This window comes from Miscanthus floridulus, chromosome 3 (assembly GCF_019320115.1).
Source record: "Miscanthus floridulus cultivar M001 chromosome 3, ASM1932011v1, whole genome shotgun sequence".
Taxonomy (NCBI): Eukaryota; Viridiplantae; Streptophyta; class Magnoliopsida; order Poales; family Poaceae; genus Miscanthus; species Miscanthus floridulus.
In genome coordinates this window covers 133,966,231-133,992,428 of record NC_089582.1, presented here as the reverse complement: position 1 = coordinate 133,992,428, position 26,198 = coordinate 133,966,231, and the positions used below count along the sequence as shown (strand labels likewise).

The following is a 26,198-nucleotide window of genomic DNA, read 5'->3' as shown; positions in this document are numbered from 1 at the left end:
AATGAACTGGTTGCGGGCGTATGGGGTAGTATTGGATATGAAGAGAAGAAGTGTAGAGTTACGGCTTCCGTCTTCTGAGGATAGGATGTCTCTCATCATACCCTCAGAACCGGTCTTACCTGTTGCTGCCCATGCTGAAGCCGTTCCTGATCTTATCTCCATTCCAGTAGTATGTGAGTTCCCAGATGTTTTCCCTGAAGATCTTCCTGGATTGCCACCGGACCGTGAGGTAGAATTCTCCATTGAGCTTGAGCCTGGTACTGCTCCTATCTCTAGGCGTCCGTACCGTATGGCTCCGAGAGAACTGGCAGAAATGAAGAAACAACTGGAGGAGTTGATGGACAAGGGTTTCATCCGCCCAAGTTCTTCACCTTGGGGTTGCCCTGCAATTTTCGTGAAGAAGAAGGATGGTACTCTGCGGATGTGTGTGGATTACCGCCCTCTCAATGCGGTAACAGTTAAGAACAAGTATCCCTTGCCCCGCATAGATACTTTGTTTGATCAGTTAGCTGGTGCCATGGTGTTCTCGAAGATAGATCTCCGATCGGGCTACCATCAGATCAAGATCAGGCCACAGGATATACCAAGGACAACTTTCTCTACTAGGTATGGGTTGTATGAGTACCTAGTGATGTCTTTCGGTCTCACCAATGCCCCGGCTTTCTTCATGTACCTAATGAACTCAGTTTTCATGCCGGAGCTGGATAAGTTTGTGGTAGTTTTCATTGATGACATCTTAATCTATTCCAAGAATGAGGAAGAGCATGCCCGTCACCTCCGGATAATACTAACTCGACTTAGAGAGCACCAGCTGTATGCTAAATTCAGCAAGTGCGAGTTTTGGCTTGATCGAGTGCAGTTTTTGGGACATGTGTTGACACCTGAGGGCGTTTCTGTGGATCCCAGCAAGGTGCAAGATGTATTGGATTGGAAGTCCCCTAGGTCTGTACACCAGATCCGTCAGTTCCTTGGGCTAGCTGGATACTATCGACGTTTCATCCCTGATTTCTCCAAGATAGCCCAGCCCATGCCTAAGCTGCTCCAGAAAGAAGCTAAGTTTGTTTGGAGTCCAGCCTGTGAAGAAGCTTTTCAGTCCCTGAAGACTTTTCTGACCACTGCTCCTGTATTGGCTCAACCTGATATTGAGAGGCCCTTTGATGTTTACTGTGATGCCTCGAAGACGGGTTTGGGGTGTGTGCTTATGCAAGAGGGGCGTGTGATAGCTTATGCTTCGCGCCAACTGAAGAAGCACGAGGTGAACTACCCTACCCATGATTTAGAGCTTGCGGCTGTAGTTCACTCTCTGAAGATTTGGAGGCATTATTTGTTGGGCAACAAAGTGCACATCTTCACTGACCACAAGAGCCTTAAGTACATTTTCACTCAGTCTGAGTTGAACATGAGACAAAGGAGATGGTTAGAGTTGATCAAGGACTATAATTTGGAAGTCCACTACCATCTAAGAAAAGCCAATGTGGTAGCTGATGCCTTAAGTCGTAAGTCGCATTAGGTTGAGGAAATACCCTTGTCACTTCACCACTCAGAGGTACTAGCTCATATTGCATTGACATCAGAATTGCTGGAGCAAATTATTCGGGAGCAGAAGGAAGACCCCGAGGAGATTCCTCACATCAAGAAGTTGCTAGCTGAAGGACGTGGACCTCATTTTAGCATTGATGAGATGGGGGTCGTGAGATACAAAAATAGATTGGTGGTTCCGTCTAATGAGGAGCTGAAAAGGAAGATTCTAAAAGAAGCCCATCATTCCAAGCTATCTATCCACCCTGGTAGCAACAAGATGTACCATGATCTACGTCAACTGTACTGGTGGTCTTATATGAAGCAAGATATCACCCAGTTTGTTGCAGAGTGTGACACTTGTGGTAGAATCAAGGCAGATCATATGCGTACCCCTGGATATCTACAGCCCTTGCCCATTCCTGTTTGGAAATGGGAGGATATTTCCCTGGATTTCATTGTGGGTTTACCCCGCACCTCCTCTGGCTTTGATTCTATTTGGGTCATTGTGGACCATCTCACCAAGTCTGCCCACTTCCTTCCGGTGGACACTAGATACAATGCAAAGAAGTATGCGGAGTTATACTTTGATCGGATTGTGACCCTACATGGAGTTCCTCTCACCATCATCTCTGATAGAGGGTCAGTTTTTGTCTCTCGTTTCTGGGAGAAACTCCAGGAGTGTTTGGGTACTCGTCTTCTCAGAAGCTCGGCATACCACCCACAGACTGATGGTCAAACTGAAAGGGTGAACCAGGTGCTCGAGGATATGCTGCGGGCTTGTACCATCTCTTTTCCTGAGAAGTGGGATCATTGTTTAAAGCTGGCAGAATTTTCTTATAATAACAGTTATCAGGAGAGTATTCGCATGGCGCCATTTGAAGCTTTATATGGACAAAAGTGTAGGACGCCACTAAACTGGGTTGAAGTAGGAGACCGTGGGTACTTCAGGCCTGATTTCATAAAGGAGGCCCGAGAGAAAGTAAATATAATTCGTGAACACTTGAAGGCAGCTTAGAGTCGACAGAAGGCTTACGCAGACAAGCGAAGAAGACCTTTGGAATTTGCAGCTGGAGATTTTGTGTATCTCAAGGTATCTCCTATGAGAGGGGTACATCGGTTTGGTGTCCATGGTAAGTTAGCCCCTCGGTATGTGGGTCCATACGAGGTGTTGCAGCAGTGTGGTCCCGTTGCTTATCGTCTCCAACTCCCAGAAATTCTCTCGGCAGTTCACAATGTATTTCACATCTCGCAACTGAAGAAATGCCTACGAGTTCCTGAAGAATCTGTGGAAATAGAAGGACTTCCGCTCCAACCTGGTCTGTCTTATGTGGAGCATCCTATAAAAATCTTGGATGAGAAGGAGAGAGTGACCAGGAACAGGGTGATAAAGTTTTACAAGGTGCAATGGCAAAACCATTCAGAGGACGAAGCCACCTGGGAGCAAGAGAGCTACTTAACAAAGCATTACCCCCATCTCCTCTCTGGGTCGGATAGTTAGTGTTGCGCCAAATATGTTTCCCTGTCTCTTTCTCACACTAGGCACATAAATCTCGGGTCGAGATTTTCTTTTAGGGGGGTAGGTTTGTAACACCCCGGTGTTACATTGTAATGTTTTGCTAAAACATCGCAGGAGCATCATATATTTGTGCATATGTGTGTAAATTGGAGTATAAATCAATATACGACATTTGAAACGTTATCCGAAACAGGAAATAAATGTTAAGTTCCATGTCGCTTTATATTGTCTAGTATTCTAAACGAATTGTTATGAAATAAAAATGATGTAGAGCGTGTATGAGAACTTTATTAAAAATTTGTAGTACGTACTCAGTAGGCGACAATGGAACAAGTAAGTCGGAATTGGAATTCGACGCGAAACCGTTCGAAGTTTAAGTCATTTCGCGTAAGTTATAAATGGGTCGACGAAGCCACTTTTGGTAATTTGTAGAAAACCCGTGCACGTCATCTGCTTCGGACAAGCCATCACTGACCATGGTCACCACTGTGCTTTGGTTGCCTGCCACCGCACGCAAGCACACTGCGCACGAGTCCTATTAGCTCTGCACTCGCGTGGGTCGACCGCGCGGACAGTCGCCTGGGCACGTCTCACTGTCTTCCGTCGTCATGTGCACGCGTACCTTGTGTTAATGATCGTGGATGTGCCAACGCCTCTGTCTCCGCTGAAGCCATGGCCAACGGTACCTCTTGCTTTCAATTCGACGTGACCGTAGAGCATTAATGAAATTCGTCGCATCCTTGGCTCCGCGAGACAGCCAGCAGCTTGATTGACACCACCTTGCCTATTGTAGCACCTCACTGTGCTTCAATTTTGGAAGCACAGCTCCGCCTGCTCCATAAGAACGAGGTGAACTGCGCCGTCGTCCATCCACTGAACCAGAGCATACCATTTCAATCCACCGCACTGCTAGCTTCTCCTTCAGCCGTGCATCGCTCTGCCCACTCATTCGAAGCTCCACCGCCCAGTAGCATCCTCTCCGTGGCCGGCGGAACCACGTCCCGAGCAGAGCAGAGCAAGCAGAGCAGCGACGGTGTGTTACTGTTGTTATTAGCTTGTTGATGTCATCTTGATGTCACCCCTACGTCACATGTGTTTTGTGGCCGCTTTCATGTAGGAAAATAAAGCCGTAATACGTTGAAATACGCCTCTGGGCCAGTTTCCCGCGCTTGCAGCCGCGCTGGGCCGGCCTGCCTGCCACTGCCGCGCTGCTCGGGCCACTGCTGCGCTGCCTGCGTCCGGCCTGCTAGCCGCTGCTGCCTGCGTCCGGCCTGCTAGCCGCTACCGCGCTACCGCGCGCTTGCTCGCTGGGCCGCGCTGGCCGCTGGGCCGCGCTGCTGCTGCGCTGCTGCTGCCGCGCGTGCTCGGCCGCTGCTGCTGCGCTGCTCGCTGCCGCGCTGGGCCCGCTGACGCTTGCTGGCCGCATCGCTCGCCCGCGCTCGCGCGCCGCGCGCTCGCGTCCGCCGCTGGCTGGGCCGCTGGCTGGGCCACGCCTGCCGCTGCCGCGCTGGGCCGCGCCCGCGCTGGCACTGCTGGGCCGTGCTGCCGCTGTGGGCCGCGAAATTGAATTCGGTTTCTTAAGATCCAGAAGCATAGAAATGATTATTCAATTTAGTTTCAAGCTAAACTTCGATAATTAGTAGTAAATTGCATGGTTGTCCAAAAATAGTGAAACCAAGTTTGTTAGGTTCACAAAAATACCATCTACTTATTAGTATAGTTAGATTGCAGTTAGCTATTATGATGATAGGTTCATAAATTTTAATTAGCGAGCTTAGCATTATATAGATTAATAATTGTAGGAATTATTGTGGCAAATCGGTAATAGTTTTATCTTTGAAAATTTTACAATAGGTTCACTAGGATATCGTGTACTTGCTGTAAATTTTATAGCCTTAGAACGAGTTGTTAGATAAAGTAGCTATTGCCTTTGCTTTATCGTATATAGCGTAAACTAGCATTAGGGGTAAGAATAGCGGTAGTTGCTATAACAATAATGATACTTCGAAATGGTTATCGGCGACAATAGGTAGCCTAGTACCGTGGTTGATATCCATAGCTTAGTAGCTAAATCAATATACTTTTATTTTAAGAGCTGCTGTTGTTATATTCCTAAGCATTGCATCATCATTTCATGCATGTAGATCACGAGCTGGTAGACTTCGTGCCCGTCGTCGAGCCAGAGTACGACGAGGTGATCGAGGAGTACAAGGAGGAGATCTTCGCACAGGAGGAAGCCCAGGAGCCTGTTGGTGCTGACCTTGCTGACCCGGCACCTGCCCAAGGCAAGCCCCGGTGCATAACCCCTATTTTTAAATGATCACTGAATATATTTATATGATATGCATTTACATTACAGGCATTTTATGGAAACTACATGCATAGATATATCCACCATGAGTCCTACTAGTGCAGGTCGAGTAGCTGCTATGCTCAGGATGTCGGTAGCGTGAGTAACCTGCCGTTACTCGCAAATAGGTGATTACACTATGATATCATGATGAAATACTGGAAAGAAAAATGGTGACCGGACAGGGATGTGGATGTTGGTACTGGTGGGTGTGAGGGGTTGTGTCCTGCGGCCAACAGGGCATAGCTCGGTTACACTTTTTCCCTGTCTGTGTCGATTAAGGACCGGTCGTTGCATATGACTCTAGGCAAGTCACAGACTATTGTCCCGAGCACATACTTGGGTATGGGCGCAGGGAAGACTTGCTGCTCTCTTGTCGCGGATCCGGCTCTTTCCGGACCGACTAATGGGAAGAGGAGGTGGTGGAGGTCCTTGCGCCGCACTGAGTCCGAGATTCAGAGGCGGGGGCTTGGAGTCCAAGTTTGGACGGGGACCTGGACACCCGGGACAGGAGAGTGGTGGGTTAGTCCTGCTTGTGCCTGGGGTACAAGTGGGGCGTGTGTCTTCGGGGCACCCAGCTGGGTACATTGATTCGCGAATTGCTGGGTTATCCGGTACGGCTTGTCTGCGGTTTAGCACCGTAGTAAGAACTGGAAGTGAAAAAGGAGAAGGAACAATATCGATTGCTCAACCCTTGCTTGAAAATAGAATAGGTGCTTATATAGATTGACTAGAGGAAAACTTAATCCGGCTGATGATAATAATATATCAATAAGGATTCACTATTAGTATTGCTTTTTGCTAAAAGAGAACCAGCAACCATAAAGCCTAGCATATTCCTTGGAGTCGGGAAAGTATTCCCACTGATCGGATAAGTCTTGCGAGTACATTGTGTACTCAGGGTTTATTTACCCCTGTTGCAGGTGATGCTTGAGGAGTTCCTTGTGTGGAGGATCCATCTGGTGGGCTCAGACGGAATCCTCGTTATCTTATCGCTAGATGTTATCTTTTAATATTCCGCTGTTTATCATTCCGCACTCTGTATTTGGTATTGTAATAATGTACTTTTAAGAAACTCTAATGTATGAGATGGACTTGTGTTGTAACTCGTTTTCATTATTGGATCCTTGGGATAAATGTGGATCTTTCGGGTTCTCCCTCGGGGTGTGCCCGACGGATACCGCTCGTGGTAGTGGCTTTCGGGGTGCTTAGTGTCTGGTGGAAGACGAGCACCTCCGTAAGTACGCTATTCCGGGTGGTTCTGCCACATCTTCATCGGAAACTCGTGGTGCGCGCTCTTCTTCCTCGCGGCCGGCAACGTCTCCGTCGAGCACGATTCGTCGTGGCTGGAGCTTCACGGTGCGTCTTTGTCATTGCTGAGCGTACCGTCAGCTTCACCTTGTGCCCGTGGTACTTTATCACCGGTTGATTGGTCCTTTTGTCCACTACAGTCGCTAGAGCATCATCATCACCGTCGTTTGCGCCGCCGTGGTTGCTGTACACGTCGACTCACCTCTCCATTGCTCCTCCGGTCTCGGTCTTTGCTCCAACGTATTCAGGGTGAGCTACTAATACTTCTCATGCACTTTGTTCAAATGCTACCAGGCTCCTGTCGCCGGCATAGCACAGCCATGCCACCACGTCCGCCATGGCCGGCGAAGTGCTCGGTCCTGGCCACGTTTGGTCTCGGTTGTGCCATCAATAGTTACGCCTAGTTGTAGTGATCATAGTGGTACCTTTGTCTTCGCTGTTGGCCTCACCAACGGTGAGGAATCGCTGGTCAGCGCACGGGTCACCGGAGTCAGCGCTGGAGGTTGAAGATGACAAGTGGGACCCGGATGTCAGTGACTGTGTAGTTCAAAATGGATTTTTCTATTTTCAGAATTGAATGAATAGTATCTGTTTTTGTTATTTTTGTGTAAATTTATTGAAAGCTCCAAAAATTATGAAAATTTTTGTGTGACTTCTCTGTGATGTATAGTATTTAATAAAAATATGAAATAATGTTTTTCAGTACTTTTTGAATGTGATGAAAATTGCTCAATTAATTAATAAATAAATTTCCATGATTTTTCTAGGCTTATTTATTTATCCAAAAATTATGAAAATTGTTTTGCCACTTAATTATCATGTGATAAAAATTTACAAAAATTTTGAGGTCAATTGGAACAAGTTGATTTATTTCATAATTCTTAATTAATTAATTAATTCATAAAAGCAAATAGTAACCTTTAGCGATTTAGGTTTTGTTTGAATTTTTGATTGAGTGATGTCCTTGGGTCATTGTTAGAAATGATCTTTGGCAATTGATGTTAGTATTCTGGAAAGGTTTAGTTAGTTTGACTTGTAACTATACCGCGAAGGAAAGTTGTATTCCAGTTGTTAACTTTTGCATCCATCATCAAGCATCATGTTTCGTATTCTGCATCATGTCAAACATGGTATTGCTACTACATGTAGTGAACGAAGGTGAACACGTGATAGTTAACCAAGTTGCTGAGGAAGTTAGTCCGTCTGTTGAGGTCGGATCGAATACTTGTGGAACGTCGCAGGAATCGAACTTTTCTGTCAACGAAGGCAAGCCCCGGATGCATACAACCTACCTTGTGTTTTACAAATTAATTTCACTTTTGCTTTTCTATACTGTATCAAGTGCTTAAGAGTTAAGTAAAAGCCTAATTGATGCATTACCAACATTGTTTTTCCGTATATACCTTGTTACCAGTTTTACGTCATAAATGTCTAGATATGCTTAGTCATGCTTAGTCGGGTGATTACCTATCACCTGCGAGTTTTAAATTGATCTTTGGTTACTTATGTTATCATGAGATATGAGCATGGGAAGAAATAAATCTAGACCGGGCGGACTCGGTGTGTGAGAGCCACAAGACATGGAGGTCTTATGAGCGGCTTCTTTCCGCCTGTGTCGATTAAGGTCCGTCCGTTGTTGAATTGCATGAGGTGAGACTTTGTAGTACTAACCACATACTCCGGTAAGCCTTAACTTGGCGATTCTAGTACGAGAATGGCTACTCGCGCACTGGGAGTGGAGAGATGGCGGGAATAGCGTGTACCCACGTGGCCATGGGCTGGAATGGTGGAGTACTGTATTCTCGGGTGGCGCGGACCCGTTCTTGTTTTAGAAGACCTGAGGGTAGGTTGGTACATGTAGGTCAGGACCTGCATATATCGTGTGGTCTGGAATTCCCAGCTAGGTTTATAATCGGTTCGAATCGTCGTTGCTCCTCGGTTATGGAGACTCAACTCACTGTTCATCATCGTAGTTTAATAACTGAAACTTGAGAATGGTTTGTGAAGGTGTTGGATATGAAGTTTCATGATCTCTATACAGATCATGTCATCTTTATATATGATTTTATGAAGTTTTAAATGTCGATTTAAAGAATTTTGTTAAAAAGCTTTTACGCAAAATAACTTTGATTATTGCTAACACCATACCTTGAATCCCTGAGCCTGCATTCCTGAGTTTATAAATTCTTATTTCGGTTAAGTCTTGTTGAGTACTTTTGTACTTAGGGTTCGTTGACCCTTGTTGCAGGTGAGCCTCATGAGCAGATCTGTTTTGGACCGTGCTGCATGACGGTTGTTCCTTGTGATGACGATGAGAAGTAAATGTGTGGCCCTTGGGCAGGGCAGTTTCATTGTGTGTTTTGTATTATATTATAATGCCACTCCACTATTTCATTTTGTAATAATCATCGAACTTAGTTATGAGGTTTGAAACTACTGTTTTGTAAATTATGTTATTGTAAGACTTCCGTTGTTTTTACTCTGGTGTAGATATTTGAATAAACGTTGTAATACTGCATTGACTCTGTAATGTGATCCTGCTCAGAAATCGTGGATGATTCGGGGTTCCCCGAGGACACCCGACAGTCTTCTTAAGTTAACGGAAACATATGCATAGATGTCAAAGGTCATCGGACAGTGACAGGTGCATGTGGGCCCTATAATTTAGGAGGTTCTGCCACATGGCATCATCATCATCATGTTATGATCTTCATTTGCTTCACCACTTCGAATGTGCTACCTATCTCATAATCACTTGATAAATTAGGTTAGCACTTAGGGTTTCATCAATTCACCAAAACCAAACTAGAGCTTTCAGTGGACCCTCAACCAAATAGCAACACTCTCTCCTTTTCGCTTCCCGTTCTCTCGTGGCAGCGCACGGAGCGAGCGCGCATCAGTAGACAAAGCTGGGGCCTGCGAGCCTACAGCGAGGCAACGACGGACAGTGCCAGGTCGACAGTGAGTTCACAGGGGCCTATGAACACGTGACAAATGAACAAAGCGGGGGCATGCGAACGTCTAGGAGTGAGTGACAGCAGACGGTCCAAGACGGTGGTGAGTGCAATAGCTAAACGTGGGGATTGCGACCGTGCGATGTCGAGCGCAAGTGCTTTGCAAGCGTGCGACGAGGTTAGTCCCAACCAATCGAGGACTTGCACAGAAGCAAAATCCGGCCATAGTTGGGCGCCAACGAGGCTGGCTGCGAAGGATCATCCAAGCACGGGTGCATCCATAGTGAGGAAGAACCTAACCTCGTGGAAGAAACGACTCCTTCGTCCCACAATAAATCCCTCGAGTCTTTCGTCGTCGGACATCAAGCCAAAGAAACAATTTCCTCCTCTTTTTCTCACTAAATCACTTGCCACAAGAGACTTTTTGCTGACATGTTAGGCTATCAAATGCTATAGAAACTATCTAGAGTCTCAGATTGAAACTGGCCTTACCTGCTAATTGTGACAACCCAAAAATCCACACACCAAAAATTCCAACTACAAAATTTTTCTTTCTTTAAAACCCTTGAGTGATGATGTGGCATGTAGGAAACCCCTAACCTTGCACTAACTAAACCTATATGACTGGCATGAGTATCTCACCTCATCACCTAGAATTTATTTTACCACATAGCATACATCAAGTTGCATTATATTCAACATGGTGATTTGGATTTTATTTGATTTATGTGTTGATTAAATAAAAGCTAACAAATATGTGTTTATAAATAAATGAACTAATATGGAATTAATATCCCAATAAATACTTTGACCAATGTTTATCACCATGGAACATTTTATCAAAGGAGAAATAGGCCACTTTGATTTATATACATGAAAGAAGTGTAACATTATACGAAGGGAAAGAAGAGGGAGGCAGCAACTCGACCGGCCCAGCCTGCCTCGACCGGCCCAGCCAGCCAGCCTAGCATCACCGCCCGTACGTGCACGCCACTGATGAGCCGGACCCTCCCGTCAGCCGTCACGCACCACACGCCGCCGCATCAGGACAAGTTGATAGATGGGCCCCCTCTGTCAGCCACCCAGCTACAGGATCATCTTCTTCCCCACGCCAGCCTCATCTCTCGACCGAGCCCTGACCAAAGCAGCAGACGCGGGCCCAGGTTCACGCACATCGCATGACCCTGTCCCCCACCTTAGCGCCGCGCCCACGCAACCGCCCCCGCGCACGAGAGCCGTCCGATGCGCTCGGCACATCACCAGTCGTTCCGTCATCCGCCATGGGAGCTTAGAGCTCCGGCTATAAAAGCCACGACCCTCTGTTGCCCTAGCGTTCGCCCCATCGCCTCACCGCCACTTGGTGGCCAACCACTTCACCGAGCCAGAGAAAGGAGAGAAAGAAGGAAGAGAGAAGGAGAGGTGTGGAGAAGGACACCGCTGCCGGAGCAAGAAAGGAGAAGCGGAACCACGCCTCGCCGGAACCAGGAGCGACGCCCCGATCAGCTACATTGACGTAGCTGCTCAGCACGGCACTGCATCGCCTCTACACAGCCACGACTCTCCACTGCACCGCCATCCTATCTCCCACGACACCTACGGTGAGCGCTCGATTTTTCCCTGCTCACCGCCGGACTCTGCTATTCCGGCCATGGCGCCCCACACCGTGAGCGCGTAGGCCGAGGCCATCTCCGGCCTCTGGATACACAAGCACAGCATCCACGACCACACCGTAGACCCCTCCTAGCCCCATGGACGCTGTAGCCGAGCACCCTCATGCCGCGCTCACGACGCCACCGCCATGGCGCAGCCACCACCGGCTCACCCGACCACCTCGCTAGACTGGAACGTAGCCGTAAAGCATCATCGTGACGATTGGAAGATAGCTGCGTAGACCGAGACTCCATTAGCAGGCCACAGCGCCCTGGCCAAGAGCACCGGACCTCGGCCGGAGCTCCGCCGTGCACCACCACCGCTCGCGGACTCCACCATGCCTTTTGGTCACCGTCGTTACTTCACCATGTCGCCTGCTAGCCGTCTGAACAAGGAACGAGGCACCAGGACCACTAGAACAGACCACCGAGACTCCGCTTCGCTTGTAGAGGCCACATGTAGAGGCCACATGTAGAGGCCACATGTAGAGGCCACACGTAGAGGCCACATGTAGAGGCCACATGTAGAGGCCACACGCAGAGGCCACACGCAGAGGCCACACGTAGAGGCCGCACGTAGAGGCCACATGAAGAGGCCACATGTAGAGGCCACATGTAGAGGCCACACGTAGAGGCCACATGTAGAGGCCACATGTAGAGGCCACATGTAGAGGCCACACGTAGAGGCCACATGTAGAGGCCACATGTAGAGGCCACATGCAGAGGCCACACGCAGAGGCCACACGTAGAGGCTGCACGTAGAGGCCACATGTAGAGGCCACATGTAGAGGCCACACGTAGAGGCCACATGTAGAGGCCACATGTAGAGGCCACACGCAGAGGCCACATGTAGAGGCCACACGTAGAGGCCACATGTAGAGGCCATATGTAGAGGCCACACGCAGAGGCCACATGCAGAGGCCACACGTAGAGGCCACTTGAAGAGGCCACATGCAGAGGCCACACGTAGAGGCCACATGTAGAGGCCACTGAGACTTCGTCTCGCTCGCCGACGCCACATGCAGAGGCCGCTGAGACTCCGTCTCGCTCATAGAGGCCACATGCAGAGGCCGCTGAGACTCCGTCTCGCTCGCCGAGACCACATGTAGAGGCCACTGAGACTCCGTCTCGCTCACCGAGACCACATGTAGAGGCCACTGAGACTCCGTCTCGCTCGCTGAGACCACATGCAGAGGCCACTGAGACTCCGTCTCGCTCGCCGAGACCACATGTAGAGGCCACTGAGGCTCCGTCTCGCTCGCCGAGACCACATGCAGAGGCCACTGAGACTCCGTCTCGCTCGCCGAGACCACCGTGGACTAGTCACAGTGTAACACGTGTCAGCCCATGATTAATTTAGCCTTTTCCATTTTTAGAAATGATTTAAACTTCGGAAATTCATAACAAATTCATACGACCTCAGAAAAATATGAAACCAGGACCAAAATTCATCTAAAATCGAGCTCTACGCAATGAACCCATGTTTGAGTGCATTTGGCTCTTTTGAATTTTCATTGCTTCTTTATGCTATTCTATAGACGTCGCTGACGCGACTATAATACGATCGTTGCAGACTCGGAGGAGAACCTGACAGACGAGGATCGTGAGTACCGAGAGGAGTACGGAGACGACTACACTGAAGGTGCCACATCCCACCCAACTTCGTAGCACCTATTATGCATGGCTAATATAGAACTGCTAGTGCTTTACTATGTTGTTATATTCACACTATGATAGGACTTGCATGGTAGTATGCCTTCTTGATGGCCTTTACCTTGACGCAACCTTGTCCCTGCTCACCCAGCTGTTAGGCTAGTCACACGCTTGCTACTATATTTCATTGCTTATTACTTCTACTACGCTTGCACTACATTGATGCGTGGTGGAAACTAGTATTATGGGGAGAGTGCTGCGTGTGTGACTTGGGTGCATGGAGGGTGAGGGTTGTGTCGACCAAGTTGGAGTATACGACGAGCCTAGGGCAAGTCTTGCCGTAGGGTGCTACCTGGGCACCCCTGGAATGGATACCTGTGGTGGGTAAATGGATACCTGTAGTGGGTAAATGGTATACGAGGTGGCCTTGGGTGTGAACCTATGGTGGGTGGAGCCCCGGGTGGAGGTGCTGTGGTGGCACGGTAAATGGAAACCCTGATGGAGACATTCTGGCTTGGTCATCCCTAAGGACTTACTAGTACTCAGATTCACCGGGAAGCCTTACGTACCACTCGCCCTATATGGTGCGGGACGGCCGGACTACTTGGTAGGATATTGCCACTACTGCTAGGTTGTTAGCGGACAGTGTAAGGAGGTACGGGGTACGAAGGATCTCCCCCACACCCTTCCAAGACTTCATGGAGACCTTGTGGACCTGGCTCATGACTCACAGTTTCAGCCACCCCAGACCGGACTTGGGGTGAACCAGGGCTGAATGGTAGAGTGGCATTATCCTAGGCTAGCAAGCGGCCGGAATCAGCCCAGTTGACGACGGTCAGCGAGGAAGGCGGATCTTGTGGTTATGTAAAACCTCTGCAGAGTGTATGGTTGATCGATCGATACATGTGCCGACTTGTCGGCTATGGACCTTTCCTGGGTTTCGCTTAAACTAGATATGAGATGAGTCCTTCTCTTCTTCCCCCAGGGAGTGAGTGTTCGGTCGTAGCCAGGGGCTACGGGCCTTGAGACAGTGCCGAGAGGGAGTTGGCCTGTCGACTGAGCGATGGTATGGGTGTGGTATGGTGAAGGTGTGGAGATGGTGGTATATCGGTCCCAGGGTCGAAACCTGGCTTTGGAATGGGAATGGGGTGGAATGGGTGTGGTAACGGTGTTAAAACCTGACTATACTATTACATACTTGATATGCTAATACATAGGAAACCCTAGCCTTATAGGTTCCTTTTGAATATATCCGACTTGCATCCAATTACCACAAAGCAATGCTCATAGGATTGGGAGTGGCCAGTACAAATCGTACTGATAAATTTTGGCATACAGGTTCTGCTGAGGAGTATAGCTCCAAGGAGTTTGACGGTTGAGGGATTCGTTCCTACGCTCGAGTTTGGCGATCTTATCTTCAAGCTGTTCTGAATGAATGCTACTTTTGATTCCGCCAATGCGGCGATGTAATAATTTATGTAATTCCGCACTATTTGTACTCTGATATTATCGATGTATGGATGTGATCATCGACTGGAATTTGGGTAATATGATCTACCACGGTCTTATTACACTTTGACTCTGTAGATTTCCCATCGTGGAAATCGGGGTTGTTTCACTAATAGTTAAGTAGCTAATGGTTCATTGCTAATATTAGCTACTGACTATTAGTTGCTATTAGTTGGTTTGGTCCAAGCAGTGAGATGGTTGTTAGCCAGATATTCAACTAATAATTAGCTAAACTAATAGCTGAACTTGTTTAGATTCAAAGGAGCTCATTCTAGAACTCTATTAGCTCCGTGAATTCAAATAGAACCTAAGTCGTGCTTGTAGCGGTATCCTGCCCTCAACATAGAAGTCTACAAACGTTAGTGGTGACATTTTCAAGTGCCTTGTTGCGAGGTTTTAGTCGTCCACCAATGGAAAACGCCAAACGGACGTGATCGTTATCGAAGTTATATATGCGAAAGGTGCGATGCTGGTTGCAACTTGGAATTGGAGAAAAACTCTGATTGGGATAACAACCGTCGTCGCCCCTTCAGGTCTCTTGGTGTCGTCGCCTAGTACTCCTCTCTTTCTTTCTCTGTGACGAATATGCCGGGTAAGGGCGTCCTCAACAGTTCAGCCAAATAGCTAGATGACGTGGACATGCGATCAAATAAAAAAAAGAGAAAATTTAAGGTGCATAGTATACATTGAAGAGAGAGACAGACACGGTGTTCTTAGGAACTCGTGCGAGCTTAGAGATTTGCTCATCGCTAGTTACTGCAATTCTCATGCTCTCTCTCCTCTGAATACTATAAAAAATTGTGATGCTGGCTATTTCGACAGCCCGTTGGGCCGCCCTAAGAAGAGGGGAGCTATTTTTTGTTTACAACAGTTTTTTTAATTTAGGCCTTGTTTAGTTCGCGAAATTTGGATTTTGGGACTACTGTAGCACCTTCGTTTTTATTTGGCAAATAGTGTCCAAATATTGACTAATTAGGCTTAAAACGTTCGTCTCGCAATTTCCCACCAAACTGTGCAATTAGTTTTTCTTTTCGTCTACATTTAATGCTCCATGCACGGGCCGCAAACATTCGATGTGACAAGTACTGTAGCAACTTTTTGGATTTTGGGGTGGAACTAAACCAGGCCTTAGTTTACTTTGGTTTAGTCCAAATAAATTTACCAGCAAAATCAAATGATTTTGGTCAGGAGTTTGTTACCTGTAATGACTTTGATGATGGCTACAACGAGTAGAGATGAAAACGGATGAAAATGGGTGGAAAACACCCTCATGTTTTTATTTTCTATAATTTTTTGAAAGAAACGGGATCATGTTTGAAAAAGTCGGATAAAAAACAGAATCGTGATATGCGAACAAACAAAAACAGACAAATACAAGATCACATGATCTAATGTTCCCGAGTATGCATGTATAAAGTTACACAACAATATACACGTATGAAGATTGGTCTAACATTCACTTGCTGACATGTGTGTTAATACATTAACATGCATAATGGGTGATTAATAGGTATATTAAAATAACACAAGGACATGTAATTGTTAGACATTTCACGCATAAACGGGCAGCTCACAAACGTGATGTCCTGCTATAAGTAAAGAGGGTTAGTTCTTGGGCCTCGTTTCCGGTTATAATTTGGTGGGCCATACAAACAGCTTAATTGCCCAGCATTCTTATTTGTGAAATCCAGGTCCGGTTCTGGAGCCAAATGGGCCCAGCTTTCCATACGGATACCGAGGAGTTCTCGGAGCGCTACCGTTATACAGCGTGATCCCCAAAAGGCCTAAATATATGTTTGGTAAATGGATTTCCATCGCGTTTAATCTTCACCATCACAATAAAATGCTGAGGAACCACTACGACAAATGTTCAGGAATAATTTACACAGTTGGAAAGGTCTGCTGGACTCAATAGCTGATCAATTTCTTCAGCTACCAGCCTTCTTTGAGCATCATGCTCTTCTCCAGTATATACTTTCCTTCTTTATATTTCTGGTCCTCGTTATAAGCTTTCTCCTGCATCCAATGGGTAGAGGACTCATCATGACATTAACATGGTTCACAGAAAAACCACAAAACATCCACGGGGGAATGTGTAGGAAACATCTGAATGAACTAAGCATTGACTGACAACTAGGCCAAACATCTCAAAGCCTAGCAGACAGGCTTGGTTGATCACGTGGCAATGCCAACTAGCATGAACTAACAACTCGTGAAAGGAAAGAAAACCATGGCAAAGAAAAGGTGGAAGAATAAGTTAGAACATGTGTTCCTCGGTTAGCAAGTACTATTCCATATTGCTATGAACTAACTGTTAACCATTTTTTGTATTTTTCTAAGTTGTTTAGACTGCCTAGGGCAAATCACATAATGGTAAAGGATTACTATTAAGTATAACATCTCATGTACTCTAGCTATTGAGCTCAGGGCTGGAGCATGTGCCTGATTATGATTAATCACATTAAATAATGCAATAACCCCATCCCTAGTTTAAGATACACCTTGAACACTAAACATTGCAAATTCTGTGCACCTCATGATTCTCATTCGTGTGAATAACAGTGAGGGATGTCACAACAAAACCCAAACCTGTAAACTCATGAGACCCAATGCAATTATAGGCATCCTACAGAAGATGCAGCAATGGTTCATCATTCAGCCTTGCAGCTGGTAACATCAACCTATGAAATTCTAATATGTGAATGAATGAAAAAAGGGCTTGCATTAAAAAGTAAGTAATTTTTCCCTTGATGAATTCTCAGTTAACGCATGTATAAGTGTATTTTGTACACTAAAAATGTTGTTAATATAAAGCAAAGAGGTACTAGGAAATAGAAGTGCCCATAATCATGTCGTATCCATGAATAACTGAATAACTCCACAGAACAAGTATCCACACTTGAGTAATAAGCAACAGAGTTCTATGTATAATGGTCCTCTAGAAGTGCTGCGATTATTCCTCACAGCCATCTACACATTATTTATGGGAATAATGCTTATGAGATATCTTGTTTCAGAACACATTAGCAGCATTCAAGAATTGTTCAATTGGGACATCAAGTCACATATAGTTTTGTAAGACCTATCCTCCTCAATGTATAAACACCTAACTTTGCAATTTTCAATAAATTTTACAGCACAAATGACAAATTGGTAACTTACATATCTCCAGCCAAGGAGTTGTTGGCAGCAGCTACAGTAGATATCATTCACTGTATGCAACCCAGTCATGAGATAGCGATCCTCGTCGGGACCAAGGCTCACATTCACCCTGGATGCGACATTGACCCCGGATCAACATGTAAACAAGAATTCGCAATGGATAGTTGTTCAAATCGTCAATGAACAATTATACTATATAATACTTAACTCATTCTACCATCTGCAACTATCAAATGCTAATAACCAATGTGGACAATTACATGTTTGTTCGATTGGATGAAAGTGAAACCGATGGTTAACTTCATAACTCACATCCTTATCTAAAAAAACTCCATAACTCTCATCGATTGTATTCATTAGGGAAATAATGAATGTGCAAAGTGGACGAAATGCGATTTACAGGTTCAATTGATTCCAGTCCTTAAGGATGCCTTCACAAGTCATTGGTGTTAATGCTCTACAAGTCATTTGTACTGGATCATGGTTTAGCACCAAAGAGCAGAAAATGGCCCTGCTTCATGGTCTCAATCAAATGGCCCCGACCAAGCTCTCTAAGGTCATATCTGAGTGTTCATCTCTATTCCCTATCGAGCAGGGTCCTGTTGACCATGTGAAATCTGAAATGCTGTTTGTCTACATAGCCTCCAGACTCGTAAGTTTATAACCCAACACCAACAATTTCTAGTACAGTAGTAGTAAAGGGCAGACCCAGTGCCAGAGGCTCCCACATGAGTGGGGTCTGGGGAAGGGAAAAACCAAGGCAAGCCTTCCCCCCGTAAAATCTGCGGAGAGGCTGCTTCGATAACAAGAACAAACAAAATGTTGATTCATGTAACGTCGTGTGTTGCATAACTCATTTATTCACATCCAAACAGGAATAGAGTCCTCCCATCCATTAACGATACGACCTAAGAAACAGTGTCACATGCCCTTAACCACATTCATACCTTATAGCTTGATTGCACAAGGCATCATTTGATAACCATCATCCCTCTACCAACGACCAACAGGATTCAGGTAAGAATAACATTTTTCAGACAGTGTTCAATGCAATTCAGGCAGCTAAAGTCGATGCAGCTCTAAAAAGTAACAGTGCGTGGCGACAGCTAGCAATCTTATATTCGATATATACTAGCTAGTTAGCTCGGAATTCCAGTAACTGCAAGAGACTAAACTACCGGCATTGTAGCCATCGCACAATCCACGGTCAGAGAACCGCGAGAAATCAAAGTGCGGGGAACAGAGAGAGAGGGACAGGCCCAGCTCACACGCTGTCGAAGAGGTAGGCGCGGCCGTGGCGGCCGCGGAAGTCCTTGGACAGGATGGCGTCCGGCGACGCCGAGTGCACCCTGCAGTACTTGCACCTGAACACCTTGGGCCCCGGGAGCGACTCCACGAACAGGAGCCCCATCCCCGCTCTCGCAAAACCCGCCCGGCGAGCTCAATCCACCGGCGACCCGCACCAGATTCCCTGGATCAACCCAGCAACAACCCACCAACCAACTAAGGCCTCTAAATCTCAATGTCCTATCAGCAAATCCCGAACAGCCGGAACGCCAGGGGGAGGCGGCGATTGGGCCCGATCGACATCGGCGGGGGAGGGGATCGGCGGGCGAATCCGGCGGAGACCGCGATGGGATTTGGTCGGGGGTTGGGGAGGGTGAGGGAGGCAGACGTGGGGTTGGGAAAGCGGAGACGACGAGGAAACGAAATGGAAATGTGGAATCGCTGCCTCTTGGTCTTTTTCGGACGAGTGTTTTTTTTTCCCTACAGGCTTTTAACCGTGTGTTATTATAAAAATCGATAATTATCCACGAGTCATTAAAAAAATTGAGTTCTCACATGTGCCACTGCTCTGAACTCTTTTGTCTTTCACGTCACTTCGGTCAGATTTGGCTCTAACGGTATCAAACTGCGGATGCAAAAAGTCGAAAATACCCTCAGATCTAAATATGCAATTATTTTTTTTAGCATCTTAACGGTCTCAAATGAAAAAACTCAAAACTAGAAAGAATACTTTTGTAAAAATTATCTTCATTTGATTCCGTACAAAAAATATGATTTTTCTAAGACATTAATAATATCAAATCATATTTTTTTACAGAATTAAATGAAGATAATTTTTATACAAAAATTGTAAATATTGTCGAGATCTACAACTTTCTAGTTTTGAGTTTTTTCACTTGAGGTCATTAAGATGTCCAAAAAAATTAATTGCATATTCAGATCTAAGGGTATTTTGGACTTTTCACAACCGCGGTTTGACACCGTTAGAGCTAAATTGAAGAAAGTGACGTGGAGGGCAAAAGAGTTCACAGTAGTGGCACATGTGAGAACTCAACTTTTTTAATAGCTTATAGATAATTACCGACTTTTATAATGTTATCCAGGATAAAAGCCTCTTTTTTCTACTCCCTGAATTTATAGAGTGGGACCACGATGGTCCTTGTCCTTGGTCCTTTGACGCCAGTGCCAACGGGTTGATTGGGTTCGGTGCGCGGCATTGGTTTTCTCGCTCTCTTTTGTGTGGTTCGTCGTGGGTGCGTAGTTCGGTCGGATCGCGCGGCTCCGCCGTGCCGTTGCGGGAGCACACGGTGGAAGAAAAGTCACCCGCCGAGAGACGAGAGCGATGCGAGGACGGCGGGTGCAAGAAAATGGAGGCCTCGGTGGACGAGCAACGGAGCTCCTGACAAGGACTACACCGGCAACGTGGAGCGTCCTTTTTTTTTTAAGTAAAGTTCATGGCCGGTTCTCAAACTTGTACCGGATGTCATTCCGATCCATAAACTTAGAAAATGTGTCATTTTGATCCTTAAACTCTATTAGGATCTCATATTCATCCAAACGGGTCTAGGCCACATGTCAGCTCTATCTGCCTCTGGGACGTCGTTCGGGCGGACAATCTAGCGCGTGCCGCTCGAGGCCGTCGTGGAGGCGCTCCCTCCCACCCACGACGCATCACTCGAGCGCGACCGTGATCTCCACTAGCGGCGGCAGATCGAACCAGCCCATGCTCCCCGGCGGCTGCGCAACCAGCCACGCAACACGTTCGTGAGACGGCAACATGGGTCTAGGGTACGCGGCCACAAGCAGCACGCTAGCGCGCGCACGACGGATACGCCTCCTACGGTAGCCATGTCACGGCCGTGCCTGTGTCCATCACCATGCCGTGCCTGATCCCGGACACGCCGACGTAGTAGAAGCTCGGCGCCTACGGGTTGCGCACGAGCGTCACCCACACGGCGCCCTCCGGCACCGCCTCACTTCGCCCGAGCACCAGCGGCCCGCCCACGCCCGCCCCCCTAAGGACACCTCGTACTCGCAGCCGCCGAATCACCTCACCCAGAGATGCGCAGCGTCCGACAGATGGCCGAGCCGCACGACACGCTGGAGAAGGTTGTCGACGTGTCGTGGTGGAAGAGTGGGTCCGCCTGCGTGTAGCACTCCCAGATGACGTCGCTGTCGGAGTCCACCACGAGGTGTTGCTCCGTGGGTGGCGAGCCCACGTCCACTTGGACGAAGTACTTGCCGCCGCTACCCTTGTTGAGGCCCGACACCACCTTCTCGACTCCGTGCCGAGAGAAGAAGTCCGTCGACTGGTACGTCGGGGACAGGCGTCTCACAATCACGAGGTACTCAGCGCGTGCACTGTCACGGGCCATGAGGTCAACCATCACGTGGAGACGCGCGGGATACGTCACGCCGGTGACTGCGTCAGGGGCTGCGGCGGCGACGCGTCCATGCGGCCAAGCGGCGGCGGCGGTTCGCCCGCGTGCCTGCGCCGCGTGGCGAGTGCTCGCTCGCGTGCCTGCGTGGAGGCAGCGGCAGCTCGCCCGCCCGCCTACGAGGTGGCCACGGCGATGGCTCGCCCGCGCCTGCCCAGCAGCAGCCGACGCGGCCAAGCAGCGGCGGCATGACGGCGGTATAAGGCAAAGAAGACGACTTTTTTTAAAAAAAGAACCCTCATAAAGTTTATAAATATTTGGGTTTTTTTGTCTAGGCGATATTATATATAAACCCGCGCTAATCTTCTATTTCAAGCAATTAAGTCTTTTCTAGGTACTCGGACACAGATCCATACCCGTTTGGATGAATACGAGACCCGAAGATAGTATAAGGACTGGAATGACACACCTTCTAAATTTAGAGACCGAGATGATATGCCCACACAAGTTCAAGGACCGTTTATGAACTTTACTCTCTTTTTTCAGTTTAACGGGAATGGACACTAGCAGCAGACAAGCGGGGTCCCTGCAGTGATGGGCAATAATGAACAGTGATTCGTCTCTCGTCCGACGACTGCTTTGTTGAGCGACTGCACGTGATTCATGTTGAGGAGCGTACCGACGCTACGAGTGGTACTCCCTCCGTATATGGAAAAAAAAATGACGTTTAGGACAGTATTTAGCATACTAAGAATGATTAATTAGGGTAGAGTTTTTCCTGTTTGACCTTATTAAATACTGCTGCGGGTGCATTTCATACGAGAAATTTTCCTAGATCATCCGGTTAGCGCATTGAGGCGTGAGGCTGGAGAGCCGAGTTCAATTTTTGGTGGTCACAGTTTTTTTTTTTGCTGCATGCTTCATTTTGCATGGCGATAGGTGCATTTTTGCCATGGAGCGCATAGGAGGCTGCATGGCACGTTTGTGCCGGCTCGTTTTTCAATTTTTTTTTGGCCTGGCGCTCGTAGCATGGCGCGTTTTTTGCATGCACGCTCGGATGGCTGGTGGGTGGCGCTCATTTGAAATAGGAAGACCGATGTTTGGGTTACCTGCTTGCCTATTGTATTTATGCACCAACTTGCCTTCTCTATTCTCCACGTCACTTCTTCTCTGGTTTATGGTACTGAGCCATCTCCTCTAGCTACATATGGCTGATTCATTTTCTATGTTTGATCTCAACGAGCCTGTATATGACGACGGCGATGGCAACGGTATGCACTTCTTCCTATCTTGTGCATGCACTTTGCTATCGTTTTCTCTCAATCGTTTCTTATATCATTGTTTTTTAACAGGATTTGATTTGAACTTGCCACTAGATGAACATGGTGCCGTAGATTTTGATTTTGTAGAAAACCTGACAGGTACGTAATTGTTTGATACAATTTGATTTTTTTTGTTAAGGAATAGCTATTATTTTTAATGTGCTTGTTTTTTCGTTTTTGTAGATCCTGCTTTTGATGCTCCCGTTCAAGCTAACCAACGAAGGAAAGACATGCCCGAAGAAGTCAGAAAGCAAGTTTATCTTTGTTGGCAAAAAGCAACAATGGGAAGCTAGGCAAGAAAGATACGACAGTTGTTGCTGCTCAGTTTGGTGTACACATTCGTGCAGTTCAGTGCCTGTGGAAGCAAGGTAAAATAACACTTGCAAATAACATTCTGGTTGACCTTGGTAGTCATAAGAGGGGTAGAGTTGGTCGTAAGGCATCTTCTGTTGATTTGGAACTATTGCGTAGCATTCCGCTCAAGGAAAGAATGACCATCGAAGATGTGTGTGCTAAACTTAACATGAGCAAATGGAATATTCAAAGGTATTTGAAAAAAAGGTTTGCTTAGGCGTCACTCTAGTAGCATCAAATCATATCTCACGCAAGCTAACAAGAGGTCTAGATTAAAGTGGTGTGTTGACATGATTAAGAGGGATTTGCTTGCTGATCTAAGGTTTAAGGATTTGTATGACTTTGTGTTCATTGATGAAAAATGGTTCTACCTCTATCAAAAATCTGAAAAATATTATTTGCTACCCGACGAAGATGAACCCCATCGGACTTGTAAGAACAAGAACTACATCCCTAGGCTCATGTTCTTGTGTGTTGTTGCTTGACCAAGGTTTAGGGATGTGGATTGCATTTTTGATGGTAGGATTGGTTGTTTTCCACTTGTTCGATATGAACCGGCTATGAGAGAACCGGTCGTGTCCGTGGAAACTTGGTTATGAAGCCCATAACTTCGATCACAAGAGAAGTGATTAGAGATTTCATGATCAACCAAGTGTTGCCTGCCATTTGAGCCAAATGGCCAAGAGAAGATGTGGGCAAACCAATCTTTATTCAACAAGATAATGCACCTAACCATTTGAAATTGGATGATCCGGATTTTTGTGAGGCTGCTAATCAAGAAGGATTTGATATTCGCCTAATTTGTCAATCACCCAATTCTCTGGATTTCAACATTCTTGACTTGGGGTTTTTTCGAGCTATTCAAGCAATTCAATACAAGAAGAATGCAAAAACAATAGAAGCTCTAGTTCCCGCAGTGCAAGAGGCAATTTGATCAAATTGTTGACACATGTTTCATTGTTTCATCAACTACAAATTTGCTCATTCATTCATTTGTTGCACACTTGTTTCGTAGACATTCATAGAGTACTCGGCACACAAAGCTAACCGAATGTTTGTAACACTGCAAAGTGTTTACATTGAAGCTATGAAGGTGAAAGGATGCAACAAGTTCAAGATTCCTCACATGAAAAAAGATACACTACAAAGAGAAGATCGGCTGCCAACTTTTATCCCTTGTGATCCATCTTTGCTAAATTTAGCCGAGGCTACTCTTGCTACATGAAATAATTAGATGGATGCTAGTTAGCTTAATTAGTAGAGGCATTCTTGTAACAATTAATTAGAACTAAGTTTAGCCGAGGCTACTCTTGCTGCATGTAACAATCTTAGTAATGCTTACCGATGCTTTGGCGTCATCCTTTCTCGGCAGCAAGTCCTTGTAATGCTGGATGAAAAGCTCGCAGTCCAACTTGACGAGGCCGACCATGGCGTCGATTATGTAGTCCGCGTGGACGAGACCACAACGAGAGTATGGCCAGAACCGCGAATGCGCACGGTTCCATGCTTGGCGGTCCTCATGGACGAGATGACAACGAGCGCATACAAAAGAGCCCGGCGGCAAGGAATCCGGCACCATCTCCGAGTCCGGCGCCATCTGCGAGTCCGGCACGAAGGACTCCGGAGTCATCTCCATGGCGCCAGAGTCCTGCTCGATGACGTCTTCCATCGCCATCTCCATGGAGTCCGGCGCCAACTCCTCCGACGTCGAGTCCGCCGGCGCCGCATCCTTGGAACGCGATGAAGCCATGCGTGCGAGGACCGGCGCGCGGAGAGGCGCAACGAACGGACTGGCGAGCAGGTAGGCGAGCTGCGATGCGAGCGAGCGGCGGCGCGGCGAGCTACGATGCGAGCGAGTGGCTTTAAGATACCGAACACGGACGAGCATACGAGAGGGAGAGCTGTGCGGCGCATGAGATTCGAGGCGAGCGACCCACGCGCGGCGCGGAGTAACTGCATGCGCGCATAGATCGATGAGGCAGGGGCAAAGAAGTCCAGCTTAGCAGCCGCATGGCTAAAACGACGTTTTAATCGCAATCCAAGAGGAGGCGTGACGTCATTTTTTTTTATACGGATGGAGTACGTAAATTTCATTCAGTCCATTTCAGAAGCGATGGATTCCCATGGTCAGGCCTAGAACCGAGTACTCTGTTCCTGAAGTCGTTCGAGGGCGCCTTCACATTCACGTACGTAGAAGATTGTGGCATAGAAATAAGAAATGTGTACACACGCGTTTCCGATTTGACTTGTCCAATTGTGCCCACGACGTACACACGTCATGGCAGGGTTTCAGTGCTTCCCAGAGTTACATGACGTATACAGGCCCGAGTCAGCGCCATGTAGACCCACGTAGACACTAGACATGTGGCTCGGTTCATGATGGGCTGGCTGGGCACGGCTCCGCTGGATCTGGTGCCTGTATAGGCCGACATTGGTATAACTTCAGCGGCCGTGCTGCACGACCTGACGGCCCGCACGTCTAGGGCTAGTCGTTGCCTGGTCGTGCTCGTCTACACGTGGGCCGGCACTTGAACGACAGCCAGTCTAGGCTCCTCAGATTGTTGCGTCGATAAGGTCAGGACGATTTATCTAGGGTGTGTTTGTTCGAGGAAGTGTGGATGGAGACATAGATATTCATGTTGTCTGTCTGGTTAGAGAGATATGATGAACTATTTTTCTATTTAGTTGGATAGATGAGATTGTATGGGATGAGAATACTAGATTAATTATATCTATTATTTAAAATAATAATAACTAATTATACACTAATAAATATGCACCGACACTAATCTTATCATTATAATCACTAATTAAAATAAAATATGTTAATTAGCACTAAACTATACTAATCGTCACATAAAACATGCGTTAATCAACACGTGGATATCCTCATCCGTCAGATTTTTTAGGGCCATGATATTCAGTATCTACTCAGAATATTTCCTATTGTGAATATCCAGGTTCAGCTTGTCCATCCAACCAAACACCTTGTATCCATGGATATCCATGATGCTGATATTCAAGGAACCAAACACACCCTTAGGGGTGAAAGTGGTGTGGATTTCTTCGCTCTGCTCCAATCTGAATTCGAATTTTAAGGATATATATGAGAACTTTTAATATTCATGCGGATATAGATAATCTGAATCCGATTGTGTGCGGATGCAGAGTAGGATATAGAATTGGTAAAATCTGTCGGATATGGATTATCCGTAAATTCTATACGAATTAT

At 46.9% G+C, this 26,198-nt stretch overlaps 2 protein-coding genes across 2 annotated transcripts; both read right to left on the bottom strand.

The window, feature by feature from the left end:
- Positions 1 to 16,067: 16,067 nt before the first annotated feature.
- LOC136547028 (putative yippee-like protein Os10g0369500) lies at positions 16,068 to 19,350 on the bottom strand. The gene is made up of 3 exons (XM_066538995.1): positions 18,894 to 19,350; positions 17,626 to 17,734; positions 16,068 to 16,479 (listed from the first exon to the last, which is right to left on the bottom strand). Exons 1-3 carry the CDS (start codon positions 19,034 to 19,036, stop codon positions 16,396 to 16,398), a joined length of 336 nt encoding a protein of 111 aa, XP_066395092.1. The 5' UTR covers positions 19,037 to 19,350; the 3' UTR covers positions 16,068 to 16,395.
- A 1,613-nt stretch (positions 19,351 to 20,963) lies between these two features.
- Positions 20,964 to 21,299, bottom strand: LOC136544479 (protein ASPARTIC PROTEASE IN GUARD CELL 2-like). Its single transcript, XM_066536631.1, has one exon. It carries the CDS (start codon positions 21,297 to 21,299, stop codon positions 20,964 to 20,966), a length of 336 nt encoding a protein of 111 aa, XP_066392728.1.
- Between the last annotated feature and the right edge of the window lie 4,899 nt (positions 21,300 to 26,198).

Bases quoted from the DNA above. Each gene is read 5' to 3' on its own strand.
- LOC136547028 (XM_066538995.1), bottom strand. From the start codon at position 19,036: ATGGGGCTCCTGTTCGTGGAGTCGCTCCCGGGGCCCAAGGTGTTCAGG. The intron at 17,735-18,893 runs GTGAGCTGGGCC...TGTCGCATCCAG, and splicing joins GCCTACCTCTTCGACAGCGT to GGTGAATGTGAGCCTTGGTC. The intron at 16,480-17,625 runs GTAAGTTACCAA...CATTGGATGCAG, and splicing joins AACTCCTTGGCTGGAGATAT to GAGAAAGCTTATAACGAGGA.
- LOC136544479 (XM_066536631.1), bottom strand. From the start codon at position 21,299: ATGGTTGACCTCATGGCCCGTGACAGTGCACGCGCTGAGTACCTCGTG.